At 46.7% G+C, this 22191-nt stretch overlaps 2 protein-coding genes across 11 annotated transcripts in view; one reads left to right on the forward strand and one right to left on the reverse strand.

Moving 5' to 3' along the window:
• FHL1 (four and a half LIM domains 1) overlaps positions 1-6161 on the forward strand; it is a 54698-nt gene extending 48537 nt beyond the window's left edge. For 5 of the 8 annotated variants that reach the window (XM_072955968.1, XM_072955971.1, XM_072955970.1 and 2 more), the window contains 6 exons: positions 1469-1650; positions 1922-2096; positions 2701-2870; positions 3314-3500; positions 4085-4284; positions 4631-6161. In XM_072955968.1, the coding sequence (XP_072812069.1) occupies positions 1495-1650; positions 1922-2096; positions 2701-2870; positions 3314-3500; positions 4085-4284; positions 4631-4714 (972 nt within the window). In that variant the 5' untranslated portion in view covers positions 1469-1494 and the 3' untranslated portion in view covers positions 4715-6161. Of the gene's footprint in view, positions 1-72; positions 109-1468; positions 1651-1921; positions 2097-2700; positions 2871-3313; positions 3501-4084; positions 4285-4630 lie in introns of those variants that run through there. The other 3 variants (XM_072955972.1, XM_006212144.4, XM_015246013.3) reach the window with 2 other exon arrangements.
• Positions 6162-10017: 3856 nt separating this feature from the next.
• MAP7D3 (MAP7 domain containing 3) overlaps positions 10018-22191 on the reverse strand; it is a 58390-nt gene continuing 46216 nt past the window's right edge. For 2 of the 3 annotated variants that reach the window (XM_072956039.1, XM_072956037.1), the window contains 10 exons: positions 21453-21586; positions 20992-21200; positions 19542-19674; positions 18327-18465; positions 17096-17200; positions 16076-16129; positions 14689-14797; positions 13240-13435; positions 12044-12315; positions 10018-11468 (listed from right to left, as the gene is read on the reverse strand). In XM_072956039.1, the coding sequence (XP_072812140.1) occupies positions 11461-11468; positions 12044-12315; positions 13240-13435; positions 14689-14797; positions 16076-16129; positions 17096-17200; positions 18327-18465; positions 19542-19674; positions 20992-21200; positions 21453-21586 (1359 nt within the window). In that variant the 3' untranslated portion in view covers positions 10018-11460. Of the gene's footprint in view, positions 11469-12043; positions 12316-13239; positions 13436-14688; positions 14798-16075; positions 16132-17095; positions 17201-18326; positions 18466-19541; positions 19675-20991; positions 21201-21452; positions 21587-22191 lie in introns of those variants that run through there. The other variant, XM_072956040.1, reaches the window with a different exon arrangement.

A 22191-nucleotide genomic window follows, 5' to 3' on the forward strand; every position in this document is an offset into this window, starting at 1 on the left:
CCTATGGCAACAGGATCCAAACAACTTGGACATGTGTTTGTATAAAAAAACCTGGGAATGGGACCCAAAGTGAGAGTCTGGGGCCATTCAGTTAGTGGAAGAGCTGCGGTGAGTACTGGGCATCTGGTCCTTTCTCTTACCCCCTTCTTTCTCTCTAAATTACTCCTGGGATGTTTGCTCGCACAATAACCATGTTTGTGAGTAGTTAGAGAAAATAGTCTCTGTTCTCCTGTTTCCTGGGCAAATTAAATAATTGCTATCTATTTACTCGTGTAAGTTTCTTTTTCAGGGAGAGAGACACAAATTAGCATATGTTTACAGAAGTTGAGAGCTAATAGAAACTCACATTTGGCACCTTTTTGGTGGCAGGATTAGCAGAGTGCTTCTTAGTGCTTGTGATTGCAGGCGCGTGGGACGGGGGAAGGGGACTTGTTCATCTGAAGGCAGTGGAAGGGGTTCTTACAATCATCAGCCTAACACTTTTTAAAAGTCATTTTTCCCCCAGATTACACTTTCAAATTGCAGTTTTTAAAACAGATGTCCTAAATCGTAACACGTCATTTTACTATATTGATCTTCACTTGCATGAATGAAGGGGGATTTGATTTTGGCATGTCACAAAACTGCATGTCACTGTGACAAATAATTCACAGTTGCAGAACTGACCAGCACCCACATAGTGTGCCATTTTAATAAATCCGCTGTGGCCTGATTGCCCAGGCATCAAAATTCAGGAGACTATCTTGGGTAAAATTCTTTAGGATCTTTTCAGGGATTAAATAGTGTTCTATGAGATTTAAAATAAATGCAGACATTTAGAATAAATTAATAAGGATTGCTTACATGCCTAGCATCGTCTAGGGTCAGTTTCTGTTAGATGAACTGAATTTTGCAGCTAGGAAGAGAGTGATGCCTCCGGAGGATGCTGTGCTGTGCTGTGCTGTGCTGTGCTGAGAAAGTTACAGAGGAAGGGTCAGAGGCTGGTGGGACGGTGCTGCCTCAGTGTTAGAACGCGGCCCTTTAAGCAGAGGCTCTGGGCCGCTCCCTCCCGCCAGCCCCCTGGGAACGGGCAGGCGGAGCGGCTTTCCTTCCGGGAGCTGCCGCCTACAGACTGCCCACAGCTGCATGTCTTGTGTGTGGACTATTCGCACTGTGGCTCAGAACCACTGCACCCGCCAGAACCCATCTGGCCACCACAAGCTCCAAGCCATCTATCCTCCTCCCTCACCTCCCGTGTCCCCTGGAGCGGCACAGCGGGACGTCCCAGCAGGACTGTCTCCCCGGCCCTGGGGACTCCCTGGCTGTTGGTCTTCTGGCCCCTGGGGAGCTCCACTCGGGGCGCCTTCATCACAGGAGTCCCGGTGAAGGATCTGTGGCCCTGGCACCTGGGCCAGCCTCCCCGGGAGCCCCTCGGGCTGCTCACTGACCTTTCCGTGGGTCATTGGTTCTGCCCACGTGTCCCCCGCAGGTCCCTCCAGCTACAAGGTGGGCACCATGACTGAGAAGTTCGATTGCCACTACTGCAGGGACTCCCTGCAGGGGAAGAAGTACGTGCAGAAGGACGGCCACCACTGCTGCCTGAAGTGCTTCGACAAGTTCTGCGCCAACACCTGCGTGGAGTGCCGCAAGCCCATCGGCGCTGACTCCAAGGTAGCGGCGGGGTGGGCCCCGCAGGGATGGGACGGGGCCGGCAGGCTTTTTCTGCAGAGAGAGAGAGAGAGAGAGAGAGAGAGACATGGCCCGGCCACCCTCTCATTCCTCCTCCTTGCCCAGGTGTCCCTGGTTGGCTGATGGGGGGCGTGGACGGGATGCCAGCCCCCCACCCCGGGTGTAAGGGACTGTGTCACCTTCATGGGCAGCCCCGCTCCTGCCCTGGTGCCGGCCTCACTCAAAGAGCCCACCCCCTCTGCTCGGTTCCCAGGAGGTGCACTACAAGAACCGCTACTGGCATGACACCTGCTTCCGCTGTGCCAAATGCCTTCACCCCTTGGCCAATGAGACATTCGTGGCCAAGGACAACAAGATCCTGTGCAACAAGTGCACCACGCGGGAGGATTCCCCCAAGTGCAAGGGGTGCTTCAAGCCAATTGTGGCAGGTACTGGCCACACTCAGCCCCAGGGCGGCCAGGGAGGAGGCCCTGAGGGCAGGTGTGACGTGGGGTGGCTTGTGGTGATTGGGCCGAGGCCGCTGTGAGCCGCTTCTAGAGTTCAGCATATATGTGCACGCATATATATACCCGTATATATGTGTACACGTATATGCTTGCACACACGCACACACTCGGCTACTGCAGAACATGGAGAGAACGGTCTGTGGCAAGAGAAGGAAGTGAACAGTATGTAGCACTTTCTCATGTGGGTAGAGTAAGTGATCGAAGCATGCTTCCTCCTTAGGGTGTGGTTCCAGGTCAGGGAACCCCCGTTGAACCTCTGAATCCGCGGAGGGGCGGGGGCGGGCAGTGGGCATTCAGGCAGCTAACCTGAAATCACTGTGGCTGGGGCCCCTACCGACAGAGCCTGGGTTGGCATGACCGACCACGAGGAGGACACGGTAGAGAAACCCCCACGGGGAGGCGAACCGGAAGTGTGAGGCCAAGAACTGCAGGGCCTGCATTCCCTCTCCTCGGGCTGGGGGCGCCCAGCGGATGCAGCCCCCTGCAGCGCACCGGCCTGGGCCTACCCCCTCGCTTCCCCCCGCAGGAGATCAGAATGTGGAGTACAAGGGCACCGTCTGGCACAAAGACTGCTTCACCTGCAGCAACTGCAAGCAAGTCATCGGGACGGGAAGCTTCTTCCCTAAAGGGGAGGACTTCTACTGCGTGACTTGCCACGAGACCAAGTTTGCCAAGCACTGCGTGAAGTGCAACAAGGTACGTTGTCAAGGGAGTTCTGTGCTGACAGTGTTTCTAGAAGCGTTTGACAGTTTGCAGAGCACTTGCACACACACTATCCCATTCCATCCTCACGACAGCCCTGCGACGTAGGAATTATTATTCACGTTCTACAGATGAGGAGGCTGTGGTGGTAGAAATCAGCACCCAGGCCACGGCAGGCTGTCCGGGGGCACACTGGCTCTGGAAGCTGGCCTCCTCCACCTAGTGGCTGTGTAACCTCGCACAGGGGCCCGCCTTCTGTGAGCCTCAGTGTCTTCATCTGTAACTCGGGGATAATAATGGCCCCTGCCTCCCATGGCTGTTGTGGCGATTCAATGAGATATTGTAGACCAGAGCGCCCAGCACAGTGCCTGGCACGTAGTAGGCACTCAACAAAATGGTTGTTGAATCTGAATCCGGTGCTACACTCCCTGGTCTAGGCCATCACATCTGGAGGAATCACTTACCAGGATCAGCCCTGGCATGCCGAGTGCTTTGTGTGTGTTACCTGCTCTAAGAAGCTGGCTGGGCAGCGTTTCACCGCTGTGGAGGACCAGTATTACTGCGTGGATTGCTACAAGAACTTTGTGGCCAAGAAGTGTGCTGGATGCAAGAACCCCATCACTGGTAGGCTAAAGAGTCCTTGCTAAGTCTGCCAGGCTAGGTTTTGCGCATGGTAACCATCTCTCATTTTCCTACGTCGTCGGTTTCATCCACAAAGGCCCCAAAGAATGCCCTCTCCCGCTGTCATTGTGGTCCCAAAGGCCCCCAAATAGTTTGGATTCTCCCCCAGGCCAGATTAGCCTTTGCACCACAGAACACTTCCTGACTACTGCCGACTAACTAATGATGCTGCTGGAGACCACGAGCCTGAGACCCACGGCCACGGGCAGGCACTGCGCGGGGATGCTGGGGGGAGGGGGTGGGGGAGGGGAGAGGAGTGGGCTGGGCTGGGGGAGGGGAGGGCAGGGGAAGGGGGAGGGAGGCTGGAGAGCGAGAAGCTGGGATGACAGCACCCCGTAGCGTAGCGGAAGGCTAGCTCAGAGGTGCCAGTGGGCAGGTCTTTTGCGATCAGAAGCCAAGCTAATCACTTCATTCCTCATCTCGCGGCCGCGGTCCATGTGCCCTGGGCCCTCTCCCCCGCCTCCAATTTTCCCATCTCCCCGGGGAGCCTTGAAATGTACATTTGAGAAGACTTTTGCCATCCTCAGGGAAAAGGACTGTGTCAAGAGTGAGCCACCCAGTCTCTAAAGCTAGGAAGCCCCCAGTGTGCCACGGGAAACGCTTGCCTCTCACCCTGTTTCCCAGCGCCAACCTCCGGGGCAGGCATCCGGGTGGAGAGAGGACTTGTCCCTCGTGGGTGGTGGTTCTTTATAGAAAAAATCGAAGCTTAGCAGCTCCTCGAGGCCCGGTAAGTGCACACCCCACCGACAGCCCAAGTTTGCCTCCTGGTGGCCACTTTGATGCCATGGCCCTGACCTAAATCAAAGACACTGGTTGTGCTGGGAGGTCGGTGCGCGTCACAGGGCGATGGCGGTGGCAGGGGAATGTGGGTTCTGGAAAGAAGGGGAGCCCTCGGCTGAGCTCTGGCATCTTCTCAGGTCCCGGCGGCGTGGGGGACAGCGTGCGGTGGAGCGGGGGGCCGGGCGGACGCCGCCCCATGTGCTTGTTGGCTTCGTGAACGGGCAAGGCGGTGGCCTGGCTGCCACCTGTGTCCACTCAGCTGTCGTTCTTGTTTGCTTTTGTTTCCTCCACAGGGTTTGGTAAAGGCTCCAGTGTGGTGGCCTATGAAGGACAATCCTGGCACGACTACTGCTTCCACTGCAAAAAGTGCTCCGTGAATCTGGCCAACAAGCGCTTTGTTTTCCATCAGGAGCAAGTGTATTGCCCCGACTGTGCCAAAAAGCTGTAAAGTGACAGGGGCTCCTGTCCTGTAAAATGGAATTTGAGTCTTCTTCCTTGTGTCCTCACCCTCTGCCCTGCACCACCCATCGGGCAAGAGCGGCCTTTCACCTCTTCACAGTTGCTCCTTCTGTCTTTTCTCCCATTTTACAGTTATTACTCAAGTAAGGGCACACAGCGATCATACTAGGATTTAGCAAAACGCAACTTTGCAGCAAAGTTTATTTCTCGACAGCTGCAGTTAAAAAAGGAACACTTAGCTAGATTGACTCTTCTGCATGTTTATCATAGAGCAGAAAAGTGCTGACCATTTAGCTGCTTAGTGATGTAAGCGAGAAGCCTAAGAGATAAAGCCCCCACTGAGATGCGTCTCGTGGCTCAGCTGGGACCCACCGTGTCGTCGTCGCACGACACCCAAGAGTTGCAGCGGCTGCTCCAACTCGGCTGCTCACCCTGTTCTGTGAGCGGAAAGAACTTACCGAATTGCATGGTTTATCTTCATCAAAACCTTCCTTCTGTTCTTTTGTGCTTTCAAACGACTAATACGAATTTCCAGAAAATTTAACATACGAATTTAGCCGTAAGTTCTAAACTGACCTTTTCCCTGTACTAACGTTTGATCTCCCCCGTGTGGCGTGTTTCCTGAGCGTTCCTACTTTCAGGCACGGAACATGCAGGTGATTTGGAAAGTGTAGGCAGATCTGAGAAAACGAGCCTGTTTCAGAAGAACATCGTCACAGCAAATACTTCTGGAAGCGTAACAAAACTAACCCAGCTGTCCTTCGTTTTTTTTTAATTAACAATCTTTTTGTTTTAATTAATAGCAACATAGTTTATGGGTTTGGAGACTTGCATGAAAATGTTTTAGCCCCCTCAGATGTTCCTGCAGTTTTGAAATTCATCCTACAGAAGTTAACCGTAAAACTCGAGAGGGGTAGGTTAGCAGGCGCCAGGCCTGTCATTGACACGGATACAACGACATTTCCAAACAGCGCCAAGTTGAATCCCTTGTAACATAGTAGTTGTCTTTGTCCGTGTGTTAAAGAGGCCCGCCAAGTCCCTTCTCTTGTGATTCTTAGGACTGTTCCTCAAGAGCTTAGCTGGATCTCTGGGGCAGTGGGGAGGCCGCCGTCCTCACAGGCAGAACCGGATTTCCACATAGTGCTTACCTGAGATGCAGGATCACCCACTGACTATTCTATCCACATTGTTATATGACCTAGTATAAGGAGATGACATCAAGAGTACACATGTAATGACAGTACATATTAACATTCTCGTAGGAGTGGTTAGAGAAGCTGATGCCTCATTTCTACATTTTGTCATTAGCTATTATCATCTAACGTTTCAGTGTATCCTTACAGAAATAAAGCGGCATATGAATAACTTGCCTCCTGTCCTCTAATTCTGCCTAGTGGAATTGCTCTGAGGTGTTACCTGCTGATCCACAAACCTGAATGACTCTTTTTCCCCTTCCTTCAAAGACATACTCAGCTCAGTGCAATTACATGGAACATAGGAAGTAAAAACAAGATAAAACAAACCTATAGCAGCCCTTGGAACCAGTTAAATAACAACAAAACCCACTTTGACCCCAAATATACATTTCCCAGGTGTTCATATCCCTTAAAAGGAGCAGACTGATTTCCTTTGGCCGGGGGTTTCGGGGTGGGAGGGGGACTGCAGCTGAAGTGTGTCATCAAGAAATCATCCTGTCCCTCTCTGGTTGGCTGCCCCTTTCCTGTGCCCTCTGGAGCCGAGCCACGGTGAACACTGACGTGCCCTCCACTGTCGGGCCTTCAGGAGAACTCACTCCCCCTTGTGGGCAGTGCTTGTTTGGGCCCATGCACCTCCATTAGGGGTGGGGGGCTCAGGGCCAGTGTGGGCAGAGGTGGAGGTAACTTCCAGATCACGGCCACACCTCTGGGGCTCAGGTTCCTGGGCAGCCAGCCTGCCGAGGCCACATGGTACCTTCAGGACTGGAGGCCCAGTGAGACAGGTGTCTGCTGCAATCACCTCAGATGGGTGGGTGCCCAGGCCAGAAGGGCACCCAGTGAAAGTACAGTCCAGTCAAAGGCAGTTGGGAGCAGAGGGTGCTCATGCCCAAGGTGAACAAAGCAAAGGACAGAACCCTTTTGGGGCTAACATTTGCCATGTTAGGAGTCAAAACCTGTCTGCAAGAAACTGAGCATTTTTATGCATGGGAACAGCTCTGTGTGTGTGTGTGTGTGTCTCTAGAAATCAGCAGCTAAAACCCTTAAAACAATGAGAGTCTGGTTGTCTCCTGCCGGGGTCCCAAGGAAGTAGGGGTTGTGAAGAATTGAGTTGATGGCCCTCTGCTTCCCAAGGGAGCTGGGTGACAGGCTGCACCAAGGGACCAAGGGACAGAGCACAGGGGGAACAAGCCTGGGAAGGAGAAGGGACCCCAGGGGAGACCTCAGCATGTCTCCAATGCCCCCAACTTCTGCTGGTTCTCTACCGGCAAAGCCTGGACCTTCGCGGCATCCGAACCTACCTCTCCTCTGACCCTGCTACTCCCTTCCTGGTCCTCCTCATCTGGCCGAACTAGTTCTTCACCCTCCAGGCCACCGAAGACTCCACTGGCCTTTCAGCCTCTTCTCCCTCTTGATCTGCCCGAGATGCTACGCTCCATCACTTGCACCGTTCTCATCCCTCAACCCTGTCACCCTTCGCTTCCCTCCCTACTCAGCCTGCAAAGCCTCGGCCCACGCCAGGGTTGAAGAGCTCTGCAGACAAAAAGGCGCACAACTGCAGACTGCAGGCCCTCAACTGTGCCTGAGGTTCCCTGTGTCACCCTCCACCACTTCCTGCCACTGCCCAGCCACCACCTCCGTCCCCCAGCACCAGGCTTGCCCGAGACTCCTGCCCTCTGAACACTCAAGCAAATACTGTACACATCATATCTAGTCCTCACAGCCAGCACTGGCACTGTTGCCCCATTTTCCAAATGAGAAGACTGAAGGTCACACAGCAAATAAGTGACAAGACACTCCCTGGGCAGACATCTACACCGACTGCTTAGGACAGCGCGCTGCCAGGGAACCGGTGAGCCCCTCAGGGCAGAGACGAGGCATCACAGTGAGAGCTTCACGCACAGCACTCAGCGCTCCACTTGGAGTGACAACCTGAGACTCGGGAGGGAGGAGGGAAATGTCTACTCACCAAATTTTCAGCAGAGATCTTTCTCCCTCTCATAATGAAGGGATCAAGAGTATCAGAACATACCTCCTCGTGGGTAACTGGGCAGGTTCTGGAGCCGCACCGCCCAGCTTCAAATCCTGGCCGTGCTGCCACCTTCCAGTTATGACCTTGGGCAGGTCAGCTAACCTCCCTGAGCTGCTTTCCTCATCTGTAAAACGAGACAGAATTCCTGTCTTGCAGAATCACAGGCACGTTTCATGATGATGATACAAATGCTTATTTAACAGGGCGACCAGATACCCAAGAAAATGGTAGCAACTCATTTACTTTTATTTCTAGCACCAAAGACAGTATGTTACTCACCATGCAAGCCACAAGACACTGTTCCCACCCCAAAGCAGTAGTGGGTGTGGCTTTAGAATCAGACTTGAGTGTAAACATCAGGTCTGCCTCTTTCTAGTTGTGTAACCTTGAACAAATGTCAATCTGTCCTCCTGGGTGAAAATGAATACCCACAGCTCACTGGGTTGTTGTGAGGGGTTCGAATGATACCTATAAAGCACCTGACAAAGAACTAATCAACGTAACTAGTCACAGTCGGGAAAATTCTTAGCTGCACCCCGCCTGGAAACACTGGAACTGGATTGGTGGGGAGGGAGACGGAGGGCAAGGCGGCCTTTCCAGGATCTGCCTCAACTGACCAGGCCAGCAGGGTGCAGGGAGTGGGCACTGAGACCCGATGAAACGTGCGGTCTGACTCCAGCCTTGTGCTTGTGCACCAGCTGCTGCTGCCCTTCCTCGTCCCACCCCTCAACCCTCTGGCTCCTGCAGTTAGTGACTCCCCAGAACTGGGGAGCCCTCAGACATGGGAGTGCAGCCCCCCCAGCTGCTAGATAGGAGGGCTCAGAGGGACCACGATGTGCACAGACTCACTGGGCAAGCTTGCAGCCACCTCAGCCAGGATTTGGGTCTTCAGACGCCACCTGGCATCCCTTCCAGTATTCCGCACCGCGTTTCTGTGGTTGTCGAGGATGGGACCTGTTGAAAGGCTTCACTGCACTTGTAGTGCGCAGGATGACACAGGTGTAGGAAATGGACTGATCTTGAGTCCACTGGTAGAGGCCAGGGACCTGTTCTTCAGGGGAGTGGCTACCAAGAGACTATCCAGAAAGGAAGGGAAATTTGAGGTGACCACTGTGTCCCATGATAGGTTCAAGGACACCAGCCTAGGGCAAGAGGGTAGGCCGAGTCAGTGTCCATCACCTTGGCGGTGTCAACAGGCGGTACTTCAGGCTGTGTGCACACCATGGAATATCCTAGTTCAGCCGCTCCAAGGGGTGGCCCAGCAATACGGAGTGTCAAGTGGGGACACCTGCCACTGATCTCCAGGCACCAGATGCCAAACACTGGGGATAAACAAGGGCCGCACCTTATTAAACACAAAACCTAGTGGCCATGTTTCCAGGTTAGAAACTAAGTATTACAGGCAGATGAGAACATTTGTTCAGCCATGCATAGTAACAGTGATGTCATGCAGAGATGCGTATGTAACAGCGCAATTACTGCCTGACCGCGCACCGCACACTCAGACTTTAAAAAGCAGATGTTCCCCTCCTGCATGGCCAGCACCAAATGTGAGGTTTGAAAGAGCTGGGGGAGGGGGAACATGGATTGACTGCTGACAGGGTACGGGTTTCTTCTGAGGGTGATGAAAACATTCTGGAACTAGATAGTGGTGACGACTGCACACTGTAAATGTACCAGTACCACTGGACGGTGACTTACCTGAATTTAACCACAGTAAAGAGGATAGTTTAATCACTTGGCCTCAAGTACAAGTCAGAGCCGTCACAAAGAGAAACACGCACTGGAACAGGTACAGGAAAATCAGCTAAAGTTTGCATCTTCCTGTCCCCCGTGGAACACTCACATCATCCAGTGGCTGCAGCAGGGCATCAAAGGAGCTGATTACTATTTATCGAACATACCGGTTACCCGTGTTCATAAGTTGGAGAATTGGTGTCACCTTTTATACCACCACCAGTACATTTTTTATTATTAAAATGAGAAGAAAACTTGCTTCATTTGCAAAGTTTATTTCGTAGAGCACACATATGAAAGTGTAACAGTGTTTCAGCATGTGACGCTTGTGCAGAACGGTATCAGAAATTCATCTGTCGGCATGATTGTCTCTGCCTTTTATGTAGAAGACCTATTATATAAAAAGTTTTTGAATCTAAGGTACCAAGCTCTAATCGCTAACAAAGGTACAGCACTCTGAATTGCAAAGAATTAGGGAATCAAAAAGAATAATTACTTCCTTTTACTAATTCAAGACTGGTGGCTAGAAAGGAACACAATTTTGTGATGCACCAGAAAACTCATTAGCATTAGGACAACTAATTTGCATTCAAGTTTTAGTCAATTGCTGAAGCAGGATTCCATGGATTTCCAGGAATGTACATCCTGTGAGTACGTGTGTCCGTGTACGTGTGCACGCGTACGCTGTGTGTATCCGTGTACCTATCACCAGGACTGAAGAATACTCCTCCTCCTGTACTCGCTTGCAGCCAGCGCCTAGAGAAAGGCAAGCGTATTTTGGTTCCACATCTCAAGCCTGAGTTTATAGTGAAGGGCAGGCCTGGAGAGCACAAGCAGAAAAAGATTATACACAGTAAACACCTAAGAGGAATTAGGCAGACCCCATCAACAACAGTCAAATACTGCCTTATGTACACAACAAAACTACTCCTGTTTCTGTAGATAAACCTCAACACGTACTTCCGAAGGAAACACTGACAAGAGCAGGAGAAATGCTAACTGTCCCAAGATCATCCCTTTTAGGACTTCCAGCATTCGGGGTATCAGTGCCTATGCACTAGGCTGGCAGACTATGGCAAAGTTAAAAATATACATACATAATGGTAAAATGTGACTTACTATATTTTGCAACCTTGTCTACGGCCATGCCACCCTGAACGCGCCCGATCTCATTTATATTTTGCAACCTTCTTGTATTTGTATATTAAAAACAATCCAACAAAACTCTTGTGAGCAGTCTTGAGTCTTTGCATAACCCACTATGTTCTCAAGATCAAGCTTTTTATTGCTAAATTAATGTAATTGTTATATGGAAATTTCAAATATGTACTTATAAAAATTATTCCTTTGGTAGAGATTCCATCAGAAACTCAAGAGTTAGCATTTTATAAAGACACCCTTAATATACACTCAAGCATGTCAGAGACAAGTCTCAAAACACAAGAATGAGAGACAATGGATATTTTTATAAGAAAACACAACGACTCTTCACTCAGGACCCTTGCTTGTGGGCAACAGTCAAGATGACATAAGCATCTCCTCAGATACGTTAAGATGACATTTTGATGTTTTCCTTTTGTACTTGTTTTTGAAGGTCATTTTCTTTGCCAGTTTCAAGAAGGAGGTGGAGACATTTTGAGAGATGGGCCTGGAAGTCAAAATCCAGAGGGGAGGATAGATTCTCTTGCAGACAGGATAAGGTTTACATATCTGAGCAGAGGGAAAAACAAAAGATTAGTAGAGAAGATGCTGGTGCCACAGCAACGGGGCTCCGGGTCCCACTCTGGGTGGGCCTGGGACCCTCAGCAGCCCCCGTGGAGTCGCTGACATATTGGTGCTCTTACAAATGTCCCCATCCCACAAACGGGCCCAAGCTGCCTCTCAATTTCAAAGAGAGCTTCTTGAGCAAAGAACTAAACAAAGGCCTTATGGTTTTGGAGTTGAAAGAGTAATTCCAAAAAACTGACTAAGCCTCTGCCCTGTTATCTGCGTGCTGTAGAGCAGCCGGTGGACCAGGAGCGCAGAGGGATCTGGGGTTTGAACGGAACCTGCTTTGCATGTCTGGCAGGAAATGCGGGACATACAAATTAGAAGCAAGTCATTTACCCTCTCAAAACTAACTTAATGGAAAACTCCTGGACATCAACCTAGATTTTAGACCCACCAGTCTTCTCCCTCACCTCCAAAGTTACACAGTGCCAAGACAGCTACAGGACAGCCAGAAACGGAGGAGGGTTCAAGGCCAACTACCTCTCAAACAAAGTGATGATGGTATGAGGCCTTACCCGACTCAGTAGAAACAGATTTGTTTCTTTTTTTGTTGTCCACAGCCAGCTGAGCACTTAGGCAGGATGTCACAGAACCTTTCAGGTGGCGTTTGTGGCTGTCAGGAGGGATACTTGACATAGGTGGTTCTGTCTCGCTGGTGATGTCAGTAACCTTGTCACAGATCCACTCCTGTGCCTCTGAACGTGAACTCTTGGAAGGTCCCATGGTGTTGCTGGTTTTGGCCTTTCCAGTTTTTGCTGCTCGGCTGGTGGTTCTTTTGGTGGAGGATCTAGAAAGAGGTATGTTGGTTAGAATCCTGACTATTCCCAAATCAAGGCTTTGTCCTGAAAGGAGCTGTATCCTTTTAATTCTAAGAAATGCCTTGGAAGTAAATGAACTTTCAAGAGTCATAGCATGGGAAGGCTGGAAGGGACTCTGGAGATCACAGAATACACTGGTTTCCAAGTTGTGTCCTAGCAGGTCCTAGGGCCCCACAGGAAGACTAAGGAGGGGCTAGGAGCAGCTCAGCATGCAGGGCTCCGGGAACCCAGTCCCTGCTTCAAGCTGATCCAGGAAACAGCCAGCAAGGTGGAGTCAGTAAACTGACATGGGTTTACTAGCTCCAGTGCTCTCTCCTCACCTCGCTGCCTCTCAGCAGACTCTTGTTTTCATGGGCTTTTTGTACGTTAATGTCTTTTCACACAATCCCCGAGGAGCCTCCATTCCCAGGAATCTGTTCCTGTTCTTCCAACCTAATCTCTGACCCTCAGTTTCCCCATATGTACAATGAGGACACTAATATCAAACCAGAGTTGCAATGAGAATTAAAATAGGTAAAATGCCTGGTATACTGCAGTCACTCAATGTCCCCTTCCCTGATTTTATGAGACAACACTAATCAGTGTGAACAAAAGCAGTTTGGAGTCAGGTGTATCTGGGTTTGAATTCTGCTTCTGCCTTCGAACAGTGAGTGAGATGTTGGGCAAATAAGGTCCATAATCTTTCCATGCTTCAGTTTCTCACCTGTAAAAATGGGGGCACTCATCCTTACTAAGCAAGTCTATTGTGAGGATTAGTTTGCTTCTATAAGTCAAGTGCTTGACATAGTGTTTGGTACCAACTAGGAGCTCAGTCAGTAATCTCACGCACCATTCTAAGAATGCCAATCATAACCCCTTCAAGTGCATTATGCTGAACTCTCCCAGTGACTCACCTTGTACTCTTTATCTGACTCAAAGGATCTTTCACACTTTTATGTCTAAAGGTTTTCATGTCACAATTAAAAACTGTTTTTGTCTCTTTACAGATGTGGCTAGAAGTGGCATCTAAAAACTCCAGCTTGCGAGTGTTCTTCACATTTTTAAAATGTGCTTTCGGTGTTGTGGATGGATCCATGCCATTTATAAAAGCTAGCAGGGGAAAAAAAAGAGCCACAAAATTAAAACTGCAATTTTAGGGGGAGGGTATAACTCAAAGCGGTAGAGCACATGCTTAGCATGCACAAGGTCCTGGGTTCAAACCGCAGTCCCTCCTCTGACAAGTAAATAAATAAACCTAATTACCTCTCTCCGCACCCCCCCATAAAAACCTAAATGAATAAACCTAATTAAAAAAACTGCAATTTCAACAACAAAGACAAGCAAAGTGAAGGCTGTGACCCTGCCAGGCTGGAGCCGGGCATCTGCCTGAAGGCAGGAGTTATCAGGGGGCAGAACTCTAGAGAGGCAAGCCCACTTTCTGGAACCATGGCCTGGGCTGCTGGCCAGGATACATGGCCACCCTGCCGTCCAAGCACAGAGGGCCGCCTTTAGGGAAGTTGCCCTCTCTCCTTTGCCAAGGAAGAATGAGGGCACCACACTCCCTGCCGCTTGTCCAAATGAGCCTCTTTCTTTAATCTTACCCGCAGTGCTACCTCCTACCTTAACCTACCCCCAACGCCCTAAGGCAGGGCCTACACCCGCCCTGCTCCTACTGCTATGTTCTCATTGCACTTCGGCCAAACTTCTCTTAATGCGATCAGCTTGTGGCAGCATCACTGCTCATGTCTGACTCCCCAGTGGCTGCGGTTCCTTGAGGCTGAGGGCCGTGCATCCCTACTACCTAGCAGAGTGCCCGACTTGAGTTCAATATCCGCTACCGGATAAAGGGTGGCCACACGGCCAAATGCTGCTACTGCGGGCATAAAGTGGTCCTCCTCACCAAGGAATGAATGCGACTCAGCAATGCACCTGAGAGGGCTCTCAGATCATGACATGATTTTCATTTTTCCCAGTGAGGCGGAAGGTGGCATTCTACCTATGGTGGGTCATGAATGCTGCGTGAGGTCCTGAGCTACAAAATGCTAGTAAGCCTCACACTGAGCTGAGAAAGAGCTGCCATCTGTATAGTCTCTCAGCACAACTTGAAAACTAACAACAGGCGTAGCAGCAGCTAATATCTACGGAGAGTCAGGCACCATTCTTAGCGTTACATGGACTCTCTCACTGCAATTTCATGCCCACTCTAGAAGAACAACATTAACTTCCCCTTTTTCAGACAGGGAAGCTGGACAGAGAAGTTAAGTGACTTGCTCAAAGCCACAGAGCTCAGAGCGGAGTAGCCCCTGGATAAACCTAGACAGGCTAGTTTCTAGACGGTCACAGAACTCAAAAGGCGAGCAAACCAGGTGGACGCATGTCATCAAAGGAATCGTCATCACTTTCTGGCTCGTCCTCATCGTCCGCCTCGTCCTCCTCATATGCATCACGCTGGATGCTGGCTGTATCTGCAGCCTACAATGCAAACGGAAAGTCATGATTACATCTAATAGTCAATCATCCTGACTCAGTTATTTCGAAGAAGACAGACTTCACGCCTGGATTGATGGTGAATTTTTTTTTGAATTTTTGTCATTTCAATTAAAAGGAAAAAATATTAGCCTCTTTGGCCCCAAGAATCTACAGAGGACAGGACAGGTGGCCCTAGTTGTGTCTCTCAGCTACGGAAAGACACTCGAGAATGAAAGACTTCCCTGAATAAGAGTCAAGGGACAACAGCTTTGGGCCGGCATGCAGGCTCTGCCCACTCGAGGTCCTAACTAAGCCGAGGTGTGGCCCGTTGGTAGATAAGTTAAAAAAATTCTTGGCTGCTGCTTGAGGCACAACCTCTCAGGCCAGTGGGCTAAATGATCTTTGACATGACGACTCCCAGCACTTTTCAGAAACGACATTTCTATTCTAAATTTTCAAAATGATATGAAGGACAACTGGGCAATTGTAAATCAGCAAAATACCAGAGACACAGACTCTAGGGGAGAAAAGGCCTTAGATACATGCAAACCATCGAAAGACAGGGCACTGGGGTAAACAAATACTTATCATGAGACAGACCCTAAAGCACTAACCATAAGGGGAAAAAAGCTGCCAAATCTGAGTTCATTAAAATAAACTTCTGTTCATCAAAAGTTACTGTGAGAGTGTGAGGCAAACTACAGCATGGGGGCCGATACCTGCGATGGCTCAGAACCAGAGCAGGTAAAGATTCTTACAGATCAAAAGGAAAAAGGCAGGTGACTGAATAGAAACAGGAGCAAAGGACTTAAAAAGGCACTTCACCAAAGGAAGTCAAGTCTCCAAATGGCCAATAAGGTACCTGACTCCATTAGTCATCAAACAATATTGATAAATTCAGCGATGTGAAAATCAAGAACTTCTATGCAGCAGCAGAAAGCATTAGGAAAAGGAAAGCCACAAACTGGGAGAAGATATCTGGAACACACACAACCAAGAAGGTATAAATACCTAGAACATTTAAAGAACTACCAATAAGGAAATAAAAAAAGACAAGTCAGTCAGAAAGTTTTAGGCAAAAGACTTAAACAGGCGCTTCAGACAAGAAAAAAACATGAACGCTAACTGAAGATATGAAAACATGTTCCATCTTTTTAATAATCAGGGAAACACCAATGTGATAGTTTTATTTCATTACCACCAGACTGGCAAAAATTAAAAAGTCAGCAAGAATGTGAAGCAGGAATTTGTACACATTGCTGGTAGGAGCACACAGACTACCTTTGAGGTGTTCGAATCTGGCTTTCTCGTCCGCTTCATAATTTCCTCAATTCTCTAAAGGAAAATAAAAATTCAAACATGAAAACAGATTCAAAACAAAACAGCGGTCCTGAAGAAGTTGATCATTTCCACGTTCCAGAATCGGACAGTATCAGTGACTGCTCCAAAGCCATAGACCCCGGGCCAGAGGTTGGGTTCCTTCTTTTACTCCCAGTTTCACCATCATCTAGAAAACACTGAGCAATGACAGATATACTTGTTATTGTAACACAGAAATCCAAATGACTTCTCACTCGTGATTTGCAGACTTAGAAATTCAGTACTTTGACTAAGCACATACTGCAAACCAATTAGAACTTTGGAATATGATTTTGGCCTGAACAGATCATGACTGAAGCTGATGTTAATGAAAAGAATGCACCCCAATGATGCGACCACGTCAGAGGTTTGGTTACTAAAACGGTGGGAGGGATAAAAGCCCCCCCCCCCGCCACAGTGTTCACTTTCTTCCCTGAAGGCGAGGAGAGCTGCAGGCCTCCTCACGGTCACTGATCTCCTGACAGAGGGGCCATGCAGCACCTTGGCCTGGTCCAGAGCCTTTCCTTGCTCCCAGATGAGCCACGTGAGCTGCACTGTAAGGTCCTACCTTGCAAACAGCCCAGACCTTGGCCTCTCAGAGGCCTGCACCTTCTGCTTCTTCCCACTCAGTTGCCACAACTTCCAGCCCAGTTCAGAAGAAACTCTAACTGCCACCAACCCCCACCATGACCTGAGTGGTTCTGTGGTTCTGCTCAAAGGAGCTTCGTTCCCAAGGGTTTGCTAAACTGAGGCATAGTGCCATTATAATGGCACCGGTGGTCCATGAGAGAGAGGTATGATCCATAACAGACCTTTCTAGAGAGAAGTCAGCTTCTTGGATAAGAAGTACAGAGGAAAAACAATCAGGGCTAGCATATCCCTTATTTGTGATTTCCGACAGTTTTAGACAAAGAATCAAATCCCCCCAAAAAGAAAAACTACCTTTTTTCTTTCTAATCTCTCCTGCAAATTCTGTAACATAATTCTCTCGTGCTCCTTCTTGCGTTTGTCAGCCTCCTCCTGAGCTTTTATTTTGGCGTCGCCTTTCTAGGAAATTTGTATAAAAATATCATTTAACCTCAATACATCTTAGTGACATCACAGAACACCAGTTTAAAAAGTGAAACAGTAAGACATTATCCAGAACAAAAGAATGTAACCTTGTGATTGAGAATACTCATTTATTTCATTCATGGATCATCAGTTTTTAAAGCATCAGCAAAAATGTAAAAACTAGGCTATTATTTTGAGGATTTAGAAGCCATGTTTCCTCCAGGACATCAGGGTTCTCAGAGAACTACCGTTTCAAAGTATGTGAGTGACTCTATGTAGTCTTCCACTGACACAGGCAACAGGAGCCAAGTCTTACCCTTCTCAAAAGCATCGAGAGGATTCATAAAGGTACATTCTCAAGGAATGCAAATACATACAATCATTTATGTGACACATGTAACTGATACACCAAAAACTGGAATATAAATTAGGTTATCATACTAATTCAAGCTGAGTACAGTCTGAGCTCAGTTTTTTTTTATTTAGGGATTTATTTACCTGCTGATTTAAATGTACACAAGTGAGACTTTTTTTTTGTTTTTTTTGAGGGGGGGGATTCGGTTTATTTATTTTTAGAGGCGGCACTGGGGACTGAACCTAGGACCTCTCTCATGCTAAGCATGCGCTCTATCACTGAGCTATATCCTTGCCCCTCAAGTGAGACATTCTTTATTGATGGATTTGATGGCGTTGAATGTTTAGAGGTATTCATCATTTTTATCTTATTTGTTAGGCGGTGTGCAGAGGGGTGCAGGTGTAAGTGTCACCACAGAATGTAGGACTGGGAAAACTCATAGGATGTTTCATCTGTGTGAGTGATTTGAATTTCCTGAAACCAAGCTGTAATATTATTTACGCAGACAAACTAAAGGACTCCTAGCCTGTAATTTGTTGCTTTCTGCTTTTGTTTCACTTGGAAGACATTCCAGGATTTTGCCAAGGGCGGTTGAGAATGACTCACAGCGATATTGGGTAATAGCTAGACTCTAATGTAAAAATGCAACCAGAGAATGCTGTATCTGCTCCTTTTCTATCTTGGAGAAACAGATTTTTGTTTTGGGTTTCCACTGAATTTTAGAATCTGGTTCTCATCCCTTGAGAAAGTGCAGAGCCAGCAAACCTGGAGTTGTACTTTCTGGTCCTCTGGATCCTGACTTTCTTCCTTCTTTTTTATCTCCTTTGGTTGCTGCACATCTTCAAAATTTGAGAACTCTTCTTCTGGGCCTTCATCTGCTCTCTTTGCTATGCCTTTCATTTTCCTGATGACACAGAATATTTAAATAACTCTCAATGTGTGTATTTTTATAGTGAAACTGCTTGTGTGTAGTACACAATTTATATTTACACCAGATTCACCAAGTTTTCTCTGTTGTTACTACATCGGATTTGTATAATTTCATCTTTTTTAAATGGGGGAAACTAGCCCTTGGGAGTAGAAAAAAGATTTCTATCAAGTAGTGGCCAACTTTGCATCTTAAAACACAAATGGGCACGCGCACACACAATCAGAGAGATCATCAGTCCTTCTTAACTGTCTTAGACATACGCTCACACCGAATCGCGCACTGGGGTGTGAGAGCGGGAATTTAGAGAAGGGTCTGGTGGTGCTCAGTGGAGGAAACCCCAGCCCACAATGAGCAGTATTCAGGGCTTTTAAAATGCCAAATTAGTTCTGCTTACACGAAGCAATGAGTAATATTCTTCAAATTGTAATTTTCTTTGCTATTCACAATGTCTCCTCCTCCTTTCTCCCAAACCCGTAGAAAGGTACATAGAAAGCACGTAATTATGATTCAAAGACACTTAATACTTAAAAACAAAGTCAGGACTGTAGTTATTCTTTGCAAACAGTAGACAGAGTTCGCATCACAGAGCCCCAAATCCAACGGGCCTTGCGATCAAGGGTAGAATGCGTACAACTATACGTGGTATTTGCAACCTATGGGTCATTAGACATCTAGTAAAACAGGAGGGAGTATCCCTTCCAGGTTTACAAATTTTAAACTTACAGAAACTTTTGAAACAAAGAAAGGGACTGCCACCAGTGAATACCAACAGGAAGAGTCTTACATGATCACTCGGGTACTACTGCTGAGACCCAGGACCCTGGAACGAGTTCCGGTCTCTACACGCTCATTTACACACCAGTGTCCTGTCTGCTTGAAATGCTCCCCACACTAGTTTAGAAGGCGCCGAGTCATTTCTGATTCACACTGGCGATAAAGTCCGTTACTCTGAGAATTTATAATACATCTAACTTGAGCATAAATTCTGACTTTCAGAATATGGGCCCCAGCCAAGATTTATAGCATAGAAAGGATGATTTTGTGCCAACCTTTGTTCCATCTCTTTTTGTAGTCTTTCTTCATCTTTTTCTTTTTGTTCGCGAGCAAGGCGTCGTTTTTCTGCCAAAATTTTTGTTGCCTCCTTGGCACTCATAGGCCCTGGTGTGCTTTTATTACCAGACTCTAGTCCAAATTAACATGTAAAACAGTTAAGTTTATGGAACATACTGCCTCTAAGTCCAACAGCAAGACCACCTACAGTATTTTTTTAAAAAAATCAAATACGTCCATGGTCTAAAATTTATAAAAAACAGACTGTGATTTATGCAACAGATTTTGTTCAAAACTGCAACTCCCTGCCCCTCCGTAACAGAAGTAGCATTTTGTTTCTTTTTAACAACTGCGTTTTCCAAAATGAAATAATGTACCCTCATTTTGGTTTAGCTGTTTTGAGATACCTGACTAAATTGCCTCATGGGAAAAAAAATTAAGATATATTGAATATAGAGGAAGCACAAGCTTATGCTCGGTCCAAATGAAGTGCACAAATCTTAAATATTCGATTAAACAAAAATATATCCAGCATACATTTTGAAAATTGTGCATTATTTTTACTAAATAATTACTGTTTAGCTAACCATTGATAATAGTATGTTACTATGTTTGGTTGATCATAAAACGGCTAAATGTATTAGATAACCAAAGAAAGCAGGACTATCAGTAAAATAAAGTGATCACATGGAGGCATATTGTATTTCAGTCATGTCAATAATTTCTTTTTTAAAATAAACTATACATCAAAATGAGGATTTCAAGACATCTAAAATAATTTATAATAAAAAGGTTGCTTCTGTTACAAAAAATTCACTGTGGAATTCCTTCAAAAAGCAAAATTCCCCAGTGTATTTAAAATTAAGTTATGTCCATGGATATTAAAAATACATATGAGTAACAGCCTAAAATGGAAAAGAATCTGAAAAAGAACAGATATATATGTGTGTAACCAAGTCACTTCACTGTACACCTGAAACTAACACAACACTGTACATCAACCATACTTCAATGTAAAAGAAAAAAGAATGCATGTGACCAGAAAAATACCAATATGGTACTTTCAGGAACCCACATACTGGCCTGACCCATGTTATGGCCTATGTATGGAAATGGCCCTACAGCTCCTGATGGAAACCCGCTCAGCCACAAATGGCTGGATGTGCTCTCTCCAAGGATGGAAAATACCTTAGGGCCATCCACGGTCAGAATTGCAGGGAGCGCCTAGACCACGGCGCTCATCCAACCCGTACTTCTAACATCAGTTCCAAAAATGGGGGTAAGAGGAAGTTCCGGCAAGAAAAAACAAGCAGTGTGCCAGCGACTGGTGAAATTCTCTTTATTCAGAAGAAAGCTCGCTTCCTGAAGTTCTCTGAACTGGGGAATAAAATGAAGCTGACCATTCCCAAACTCCGTTGCAGAAATTAACTTCTTAGTGAATGTTCTTACCTTCACAGATCGTACCATTTTGGCTCGCAGCCTCAGAGTTGTTAGTGGTGTTAGAAATGGCTTCACTTTTCATTCCAATAGTACCTGATGCATTTTGTGCAAATAGGGTACGCGGAACAGGAATTACTTTATAAGAAAAAGGAGCCTGTGTTGATGGTTTTGAAGTGACGGGCGAAGGTGATGGGGGGCGATTCTTTTGGATTTGCCTCCTGGGAGAAATGAAGGAAGTCTGTTATGATTTTGTAACAAATACATGCTAATTTTTAGTATAGCATTTCATAAAACATAATATCTGGATATTATAATATAATGACATTTTATAGACAAAGGTAAATCCATTTTAAAGGTTTTTCCCTTTATATTTACATTACCATGCATACTACACGTTGCTACTGAAACACTGATGTGAAGTTTATGCTGGTAAAATACCTATCAGGAACAGTTGCAAATAAGCTACTTACTTATTAGCATTGATGGGGGATGGCGGACGCCACCTGCTTGTCGGAGAAGATGACCATTTATAACATGGGATCTGCGACGGTGGTAGGCGCTTCTTGGTAATAGAGTTTGAGGCCTGTTTGTCCATTTCTGATTTCTGAACAGATCAATACAATCAGATAAGAAATTACTAGCATTTACCTTTTGCAGCTGGCTTTTCAAGAGAAAAATATTCTGAGTAAAATATAATCATAGCTCCTTAAATTCCAAATTTTCCTTCCATGCATGAGAATTAGGTACAGAGATATGTTCTTCCAGACTAACAATTTATATTACACAGTTTAAGCAGGTCATAGAAATAATTAATTTAAAAGAATTCTTTTGCTTCAAAACTTGGTTTTTTAAAAAAACCTGCAGATACTAATTACTGTATATAAAACAGATAAACAAGTTTCTTCTGTACAGCACAGGGAACTATATTCAGTATCTTGTAGCAACCTATAGTGAAAAATTTGAAAATAAATATATGTAACTATATGTATGACTGAAACATTATGCTGTACACCAGAAATTGACACAACATTGTAAACTGACTATACTTCAATTAAAATTTAAAGTTTAAAAACCTAATTTTATTTTTAAATCCTGAGGTTTGCAAATAGTTCTCAAAAAAATTCCTTCAGTTGGAAACATAGTTCATATAAATTGCTATATTTTGTCTCTTATACTAATTTTCCAGTTTTGGGGGGAATCTCTGGTACA

Source organism: Vicugna pacos, chromosome X (assembly GCF_048564905.1).
Source record: "Vicugna pacos chromosome X, VicPac4, whole genome shotgun sequence".
Lineage (NCBI taxonomy): Eukaryota > Metazoa > Chordata > Mammalia > Artiodactyla > Camelidae > Vicugna > Vicugna pacos.